Source organism: Podarcis tiliguerta, assembly GCF_965153285.1.
Source record: "Podarcis tiliguerta genome assembly, chromosome: 10".
Classification (NCBI taxonomy): domain Eukaryota; kingdom Metazoa; phylum Chordata; class Lepidosauria; order Squamata; family Lacertidae; genus Podarcis; species Podarcis tiliguerta.
Window position 1 is genome coordinate 69,747,578 of NC_139543.1, and position 9,805 is coordinate 69,757,382.

The 9,805-nt window shown below is 45.3% G+C and overlaps 1 protein-coding gene and 2 long non-coding RNA genes across 6 annotated transcripts in view; 2 read left to right on the forward strand and 1 right to left on the reverse strand.

The window, feature by feature from the left end:
* LOC310659301 overlaps nucleotides 1–9,805 on the forward strand; it is a 327,135-nt gene that overhangs the window by 200,617 nt on the left and 116,713 nt on the right. The gene's annotated exons all lie outside the window — the stretch shown is intronic.
* Nucleotides 1–9,805, forward strand: part of LOC310659292 — a 269,655-nt gene that overhangs the window by 187,491 nt on the left and 72,359 nt on the right. The gene's annotated exons all lie outside the window — the stretch shown is intronic.
* Nucleotides 1–9,805, reverse strand: part of AHCYL2 (adenosylhomocysteinase like 2) — a 104,780-nt gene that overhangs the window by 33,002 nt on the left and 61,973 nt on the right. For 3 of the 4 annotated variants that reach the window (XM_083402081.1, XM_083402084.1, XM_083402082.1), the window contains exons 2-3: nucleotides 6,199–6,307; nucleotides 758–901 (exon numbers count right to left, since the gene is read on the reverse strand). In XM_083402081.1, the coding sequence (XP_083258207.1) occupies nucleotides 758–901; nucleotides 6,199–6,307 (253 nt within the window). Of the gene's footprint in view, nucleotides 1–757; nucleotides 902–1,610; nucleotides 1,884–6,198; nucleotides 6,308–9,805 lie in introns of those variants that run through there. The other variant, XM_083402083.1, reaches the window with a different exon arrangement.

Consider the following 9,805-nt stretch of genomic DNA (forward strand, 5'->3'; position numbering starts at 1 on the left):
TAGGTTGGATGAGAGAGTGTTCAGATAAGAGGCCTTCCACATCTACAGTGAACGGAAGTGATACTATGGGATTTGCTTAGTGGCCCGAGGGTACCACCTGCTCATGGAAGCAAGAGCTATGAACTCCAAATGATCAAGAGCATCTGAAACAGCCTTACTTATGGAGTCAAGATTTAAGGGCAAACAACACATTGCACTGCCAAATTTCATGACATTCATTTGCTAATACAACACAACGCCCTCTGTGTATGTATCCTCCCCTTGCTCACGCCTCCTTCCTTCCTCCACACCTGGTGGATTATTTACAGTCTCTGGATCTGGCTGGAATAAAACAGGCTGAAGAAGGCAGGGACATTTGCTGGGAATGGCTAAGCCTTCCAGTTCATTGGTCCTCCCCGATGTTAGGACTATATTTGCTAATTCTGATTTACAAAGTTCTGTTGAAATGATATTGAAGTCAAATACCTGTGCTGTTTTTTGAGACAATAGCAATTTGTCATTCCTCTGATTTAATCTACATTCGATGATCTATATGGAACAGGAGCAATTTGGGGGTGGGTGGGGATTCTGGGGAGAGCTGAATTCAACTCTATGCCTTACATTTCATGTGTGGTGCACCAGGGGCTCCCCAGGGCAGATTGGAAGAGTCAGGTCCTACTGCCACATAGTTGTGCCAGAAAAGGTGTCTACCCAAACGGCAGCAAGACCAAGATCTCTTGATCTAATGAAGTTACCTAGAACGGCAGATCTCTCTTACCTTGCTCGGCAATTTCTATTTCCCGGCGCCCAAACTCAGCCTGCTTGATATTTTTCACGCAGAAGTCACTGCTGCCTTTGGTGTTCTTCTGCTGCTTGTCCCGGGGGGAGGTCTCATCGTCAGAGCTGTCTGTGTAGGACGCAGCTGGAAAAAGATTTGGACATTTTATTATTATTATTATTATTATTATTATTATTATTATTATTATTATTATTTTCTACCCCGCCCATCTAGCTGGGTTTCCCCAGCCACTCTGGGTGGCTTTCAACAGAACATTAAAAACAGAACCAAACTTCAAACATTAAAAACTTCCCTAAACAGGGCTGCCTTCAGATGTCTTCTAAAAGTTGGATTGTTGTTTATTTCCTTGACATCTGACAATAGGGCGTTCCACAGGGCGGGTGCCACCACCGAGAAGGCCCTCTGCCTGGTTCCCTGTAACCTCACTTCTTGCAGTGAGGGAACCACCAGAAGGCCCTTGGCGCTGGACCTCCACGTCCGGGCTGAATGATGGGGGTGGGGACACTCAGAGAAGAGCAACATTCACAAGATCACAATCAAAGCTGAACATGCATTTGTCTCAGACCTCAAGTAAGTGACTACATGTACTTCTTTCCCTTTGGTGACAATTTTGGAACCTACAGCACTGTATGACAACATTTAAGCCAGATTGTAGAAAGGGTTCAAGATGTATCGGGATCCTTCCATTACAAGGATTTGGCCACCATTTCTGCAGCTCAATGATTATGACCTGGGTATCCGAGGTTATCCATGCCTAAGAGCCTCACTGCAAAATCTCTGCATGGTTCCTTTCACAGCCCTTGTGTGCTCTGATGCCCACTTTCTCACTTACAATGCTCCAATGGCTTCTGCTTGGACCGACATCGACTTGGCCTCCTTGGTATTGAAAATGTTGGCAACTTGGACACCTCAGGTATTTCATCATTGTAAGAGTCACATGAGAAGACCCTTGGGACATCCATGGTAGCAGCACGTAACCTCTCCTCTCAGCAGAAAAGGGTCATACATGGGCATGTATGTGAATGTACAGGGTCATATCTGAGACTCAGCCTCCTGGATCTCTTTGTAGCTAAGGCAAAGTCGTGCTCAGGGGCTGGAGGTGAGTCATAAGCGGTCATTGTGACCTCAGGTTCCAAAGGCAGGATGGAATCATATTGGCTCTCATGGCCAGACCCATTGGTTCCCTGCCCTACTGCTGTATCACAGTTGCAAACCAACGGAATATAGGCAAAGTAGTCCAGCAGGCTTTGGAAAAAGCTCTCAAGGCAGACATCACCCTGTCAGCAGATATCTGCAGTGTCTGGAGATATCACCCTGCCTCTCTCTCTCTCTGTAGTTTCTTAGTTTCAAGATTGTCCCACCCTAGTAGTTTTCTCATTTGAACTCTGCAAAGCAACTCCTGGCACACATATATTCTCAAATCTGCAATGAGACCAAATGGTGCAGATGCTAATGGGCATATGCATCCTTAAAAACTAATGAAAGTTACAGCAGACTTGCTGAATCAGTCCAAAGATTGGTCTAGATGAGCATCGTGTTTGCTGCACCAACTAGGGACACTCACAATCAGGTCGTGGCGGCAACTGGAGTTCCCTGGCAGAGTGCCTCTTAACACAGAGGTTACATCTCACTAACATGATTAATCTGCACGGGCAGACCTGTCGTCGTTCCATGCATTTGCTGAATCCTCTGCAAAGCTTTCTAAGATAGTGCCCTTACCACACCCTGTGGCAGTAAACTTTGTAAGCTTTTTGTCTGGGTTAGATCTATGACTTTTGCAGCTAATTCTGAAATGGTGTTTCTTTTTAGTTAATTTATTTTACTTGTTTCAGTACTCATAAACTGTTCTACATTCAGAGAATACCTGAACGGTGTACATAAAAATATGTAAAACATAACACAGATGATAAGCAGCAGCAGAGGGAGGAGGTGGTGAGCAGGAGCCAGGGGGAGAAAGTGTTTATCACCAGGCCCCCTCCCTCCTTGACAAAAGCAGCTGTCTGCCAAGAGGCAGGGATAGCCTAACTTCTATTGTTTATGCTCTAGTAACCTCTAGGTTTATGGGTAGCACTGTGGGTTAAACCCCAGAGCCTAGGGCTTGCCGATCAGAAGGTCGCGAATCCCCGCGACGGGGTGAGCTCCCATTGCTCGGTCCCGGCTCCTGCCAACCTAGCAGTTCGAAAGCACGTCAGAGTGCAAGTAGATAAATAGGTACCGCTCTGGCAGGAAGGTAAACGGCGTTTCCGTGCGCTGCTCTGGTTCGCCAGAAGCGGCTTAGTCATGCTGGCCACATGACCCGGAAGCTGTACGCCGGCTCCCTCGGCCAATAAAGCGAGATGAGCGCCGCAACCCCAGAGTCATCCGCGACTGGACCTAATGGTCAGGGGTCCCTTTAACTTTGACCTCTAGGTTAGATCACTGCAACACAGTATATATGGGGCTGCCTCTGAAGACAGTTCAGAAACTTCAGCTGGTGCAGAATTCGGTGGTCCGGTTGCACACCGGGTTGCATGACAGCTTGAGCATTTTACACCAATCTTGGCTCAAGTACACTGGCGGCCAATTAGTTTCCAGACCCAATTCAAAGTGCTACAAGCCTTAAATGACTCAGGACCACAAGAAATTGATTGATTGCCTGCCATGATATGATTGCTCTCCACCTGAAGGAACCAGCATGCAGTTGGAAGCCCAGTTAGCCTCAGTGGCTAGAAACACATTTTATTAGCTGTGCCTGGTATTATTGATTGATTGATTGAATCTATATACTGCCCTATACGTGAAGGTCTCAGGGCAGTTCACATAAAAAGATCACAATATATAAAATTAAAATAAAAGCAATAACCCAATAATACCTCCCTCCCCCCAAAAGAGCCACATTTTAAAAGGGTATGGGATGTTGATCAGGTCAACCAAAGGCCTGGTTAAAAAGAAACGTTTTTTGCTTGGCGCCTAAAGGTATATAATGAAGGCCCCAGCGAACTTCCCTGGGCATTCCACGGGCGGGGAGCCACTGCAGAGAAGGCCCGTTCTCATGTTGCCGCCCTCCGGACCTCTCAAGGAGGCGGCACACGAAGGAGGGCCTCAGAAGATGATATCAGGGTCTGGGTAGGTTCATGTGGAAAGAGGCAGTCCTTGAGGTATTGCGGTCCTAAGCCATTTAAGGCTTTATGGGTCAAAAACAGCACTTTGAATTGGGCCCGGAAACTACTCAGTAGCCAGTGCAGTCGGCTACAGTAATAATAATAATAATAATAATAATAATAATAATAATAATAATAATAATAATAATAATTTATTCTTTATACCCCACCCATCTGGCTGGGTTTCCCCAGCCACTCTGGGCGGCTTCCAAAAGAATATTAAAATACTGTGATACATCAAACATTAAAAGCTTCCCTAAACAGGGCTGCCTTCAGATGTCTTCTAAAAGTCTGGTAGTTGTGGTTCTCTTTGACATCTGGTGGGCGTTCCACAGGGAGGGCGCCACTACCGAGAAGGCCCTCTGCCTGGTTCCCTGTAACTTGGCTTCTCGCAGCGAGGGAACCGCCAGAAGGCCCTCGGTGCTAGACCTCAGTGTCCGGGTAGAACGATGGGGGTGGAGACGCTCCTTCAGGTATACTGGTAGCTATGACCATTTGTGGACCAGGAGAGCTTGGCAACCATAGTTCAGGCAATGATGACTTCAGGTCTTGATTACTGCAATGCACTCTATGTGGGGTCTCTTGACCCCAGAAACTGCAGTTAGTGTCAGCACAACACACCTCTGCTCAGAGAACTAAGAGGGTTGCCAATTTGTTACTGGGTCAAGTTCAAGGCAATGCTACTGGAAGGCAAATCCCTTAACTGCTTTGGATCAGTTGATCTGCAGGGTCACCTGACCCCACATGTGCCCACTTGATGGATGTGTGAAACTTGCTTGTAATTTTCATTCTGCCGTTGTAAAAAATTAAACTTTTAGTATGCTAGCACCTACATGTTAGAATGCCCTGCTGTTGACATTAGGCTGGCAGATGCATTCACTGTACGTTTTCTGGCATCCACTTAAAACATTTTTGTTTAGGCAAGCTTATACAGCAGCGTTTCCCAAATTTGGGTCCCCAGCTCTTGTTGGACTACAACTCCCATCATCCCTAACCACTAGTCCCAAAATACACAAAGCTGTTGACATGTTTTCCTTTTCTACTGTTAATTTTATTTATCCTTAAATGGTTGGTTGAATATTTCGTGTAAACCATTTAGAGGTTTTATTACAATCAGGCGGTATGCACATTTTGTTAAATAAATAAATACTGCCTGAATCCTAGCAAGGTGGGAGTCTTGGTAGGAGGGCAGTTCTTGTATCCAGGAAACTGGTGTATGAACTGCCCGATATGGGTCACAGTGTCTCTGAAGGAGCAGGTGTATATGCAAAATGTGAACATGTTAGTGGGCTGGCTAATATGGAATTTATTGGTTTGAGTTGCTTTGATTAGTTTGCTGGAGAAACTTCACTGTAAACTTGCTGATTTGTTTTGGAATAGTTAATAAATGAGTTAGAATCATAGAATCATAGAGTTGGAAGAGACCACAAGGGCCATCGAGTCCAACCCCCTGCCAAGCAGGAAACACCATCAGAGCACTCCTGACATATGGTTGTCAAGCCTCTGCTTAAAAACCTCCAAAGAAGGAGACTCCACCACACTCCTTGGCAGCAAATTCCACTGTCGAACAGCTCTTACTGTCAGGAAGTTCTTCCTAATGTTTAGGTGGAATCTTCTTCCTTGTAGTTTGGATCCATTGCTCCGTGTCCGCTTCCCTGGAGCAGCAGAAAACAACCTTTCTCCCTCCTCTATGTGACATCCTTTTATATATTTGAACATGGCTATCATATCACCCCTTAACCTCCTCTTCTCCAGGCTAAACATGCCCAGCTCCCTTAGCCGTTCCTCATAAGGCATCGTTTCCAGGCCTTTGACCATTTTGGTTGCCCTGCTCTGGACACGTTCCAGTTTGTCAGTGTCCTTCTTGAACTGTGGTGCCCAGAACTGGACACAGTACTCCAGGTGAGGTCTGACCAGAGCAGAATACTGGTTGTTTATACGTTTCTGAATATTACTCGTTCTTAAGCACGAGTTGTGAATCATCCATGTGCTGTCTTCCCTGGAACAGCTAAACAATTCATAACAAATGAAAACCAAGTAAAAATGGAAGAGCAGGCTGCTGGTAATTCATTCCGAAAGCCTACACCGACCAGAACAAAGTCAGTACACCAGTGTCTTGTATTAATCCCTGTCTTCATCTTCTGTTTTTGAGGATGTTAGAACATTTGGCTTTGGCTACACAGGAGCTGTTGTACTGAAGCGGAGGGAACCCAGACATGTAGATGCCCACTCAAAATCTGAAACTGCCTCCAAGAAGAGCTTAGGAGAAACAGTACATACCAGAGCTGTAGCTATCCGTTGACGACTGAGAGATGGATCGGGACAAGGAACGGCGGCCAATCTTTGTGGGGCGCTTGTTGAATTCTTGCTTTTGGTCCGCAAACTGGATCTGTCAAGAGAGAAGCCCAGATTGAGCAAAGGGAGGTAAATTTAAAAGGCCAACAAATGCAATTGTTCTGCTGAAGTTAAGGAATAGTTGCCTGTATCAGTAGTTGCAATTTCTTTAGCATTAACCTTCTTTAGTGGACTTGTTGGTGTGGGTGCTTCAGCCCCAGGCAACACGCAGCGTTTTAACCTATTGCCTCCCTTCCAATCACAACTGCCTTCCATTTTCAACGCACAGGAACACAGGAGTCTCATTCTAATGCAACTGTTTCTCCTTCCATTAAAAACCCTTGTTAAGAGTTTCTTACCATCCCAGACATTTGCTACGATCCCAGTCATCCCATAAGTCTGATACTTGCACCAAACTGTGTTGACATTTCTTTCCATTCCTGCACAGGGCCACTATCTAAAAAAGGTGGCAATTAGCAGGGTTTCTTATGCTTAGGAATTCAAAATATTTTTCAAGCTTTGCCTGCAGGGAACTTGGGAAGGGATTTTTTTTTTTAAGTTAACCACAGTTCCAGAAAAGCTGAGGAGTGGAGCAAAGACTGCGCCCAGGGGCGTCCTCTACAGATGGGGAGGGTGTTAGGACCTGTGTGACATTAGTATGCCCCAGAAATATGGTATTTAGCTGCAGGGCAGGAGTAAAAGAAAATGGGCAGGAGACAAGTGGCTAGAGATGAGGGGCCTTGGAGGTGCAGAGTCCACTCACAGTGGACAGAAACTACTGTTCTGTTCAAAGTGTTCCTGGCACTCTAAATTAAACCCCTCTCTCCATGCCAGCTGTTAAGAAGCTACATGGTGGGGACTCAAAACAGTTTTGTACTATAGGTACTCACTATGAAGACAGAAAAGACACCAAAATCTAGTATTTTCAGAAACCAAGGCTGTTTTCGTTAAACCTAAGCTTCCAAACCACAAATGATTTCCGAAGGGTCAGAAGCTCACACACACACACACACACACACACACACACACTTTCCAGTAGACTGCTGCCACACCAACACCTGAAAATTATTTGGGGAGAACGTCCAATATTATCACGGAACAAAACATGACATGGCCCAGTGGTGACAAGGCTGGACGTCAGTTTTAAAAACATGAACAATGGGTCCAATTTAGAAATAAAGTTGTTTAAAAGGAGGGAGAACTGAAAATGGCAAAGAGAATGCAATATAGCAAAATATACGCCCCAGATAAAAAGTCCTTTCTTTCACTGCCTATAAAGATGGTGCTAGACAAGACCTTCTTTGGAAGCCTTCAGAACCGAGGTGGAGGCACCCCAAATTTGGAATGTCCTTTCCAGGATTGTTTTGGTGGCACAAGCTTTATTAATTATGTTTTTACCACTGTTTTACATCTTGCTTGGCTTTGGTTTTAAAACACATTCCTGCCTTTTTAATGTTGTTTTGTTACGTTTTTACTTGGTTTTAATTTGTTATGAATTGTTAGCTGTTCCGCGAACCTCTGGGGGTTCGAACAACAGGAGAGAACGGGGACAGTCATACATTACTAGGGCTCTGAGCAGGCGCAAGGAGGCAGGCGACACATTACCATTGGTGTCTGAAGAAAGTTGCCGGCACGCCCAAGAACCAACAACTGAACTAAGGACCCATTAAGTGTCTTTTTAAACCCTTCTGTATATAATCCACAAAATAGTTGTGCCAAGGACACACAAGGACAGAAAAAACTAGTGTAATCATAGAAGGCAGGGCAAATCTCATGCAAATGTAGGAAAGTAAGGCCCTCATTCAACATAGGCAACGGAGAGCGCACATTTGACACCCACGTGAAACGGGATTCCTCGACAGGAAATTGAATGCCACCTGTTACAATCAAGTAGGCTGCTTGAGACTGAAGGGGGGAATAGAGCTGGATGGGCTAAGTAAATTCAGTTTTTAGAAATCAAACGAGTGAAATGAGTGAAAGTGGCAAAAGACACACAAAAGCAAGCATTTATACCGCTCTGCTCACTCCTGCGCCCTTTTGACCAAAGGAAATCCTCCTCCCTGTTGAAGTCACAATAATGGATCTATTCCGGCAGCTAAAGGCTTTTCTTGCAGTAACCTTGCAAAGTTCACATTGTCTACTTTTTCTGAAAATAAAAGTATGTCTCTTGAAATTCGCGTATCAGTCAATGCAGGCTTCCTCAACCTCGGCCCTCCAGATGTTTTTGGCCTCCAATTCCCATGATCCCTAGCTAGCAGGACCAGTGGTCAGGGATGATGGGAACTGTAGTCTCAAAACAGCTGGAGGGTGGAGGTTGAGGAAGCCTGAGTCAATGGAATCAACCCAGCAAGAGTTCTAGAAGGAACAGTTTAAAATCAGACTTATTCCCATGACCACAAGGGGTCAGACCTCTAACAATCCTTAACAATCCTAACTACTGCTGAAAAAAATAAATGCCAACATCACCTTTCTTTTAGAGCCACTAATTCCTTTGATTAGGGCCACTAATAATGAATGGTAGTTCAATATAAAGAAGTATTACAAAACAAGACATTTCAGATGGGTGAAAAGTAGCAGTTATATTCGCACTCTATAGCATCTCATTTCCCTTAAAACCCTCTTTCGCTAAAGACATTTACTGTATGTGCTCCTTGTGCAAGAGCCCCATTCTTGAGAAATCACAGCATTAATCCACCAGTTGTTGAAAGCCACTGAAAATGATTCCTTGGCAGCATGTGCACAAAAGGGTCCAGCACATTCCTGTGCCATTTCTGGCTTTTCAACACAGCTGGTTGCCCATTTTAACACCACCTTTGCACTGGTGCCTCACTTACATCCGGAGGGCAAACAAAATTCTGTCCCGTCCCCCCCAGATGCCACTTTCCCCATGCCCTTTGACTGGCAATTAGAAGAACAAGCAGAGACTTGGGCACCTGCCATGCCATATCTCAACAGTGATGCTGCTTCCGAGATCTCTGGACTCTCTTCTGCAGAATGCAGTGACATACGGGGTATATAAGGGATGAGGCAGTCTCTCTAGCAGCCTGATCCCAAACTGTGTAAGACCTCATGCATTAGTATCAAAACTTTGGACTTGGACCGACAGCTGATTGGCAGCCAGTGGAAATCCCACAAACAGCATGTTGCATGTTGGAACTCGCTTGCTCCCAAAAGCAGCCCAGATCTACTGCGCTGGCCGTAGCCTCTGAACTGCCCTCAAGGGTAGCGTCACATAGAGCGCATTGCAGTAATCCAGCCTCGGGGTTACCAGTGTGTGGAAACTATGGTCAAGCTGTCCAGATGCAGGAACAGTTGTAGCTACGTCTGAAGCTCCAGTGGCATTCAGTATTCTGAATGCAGAATCTCTGCGGGGAAGGAAAAATACGCGGCCCTGAAGATTCAATGGTCATCTGAAGAACATCTCATGGCTGAGGCTTCATGTGTCTTTGCCATCAAGATTAATGCCCAAGGCTAAGTTAGGTCCATTAATTTCAATAGATCTACTCTAAGTAGGACTAGCAGTGGCTACAACCCAGTCATTTACCACTATACC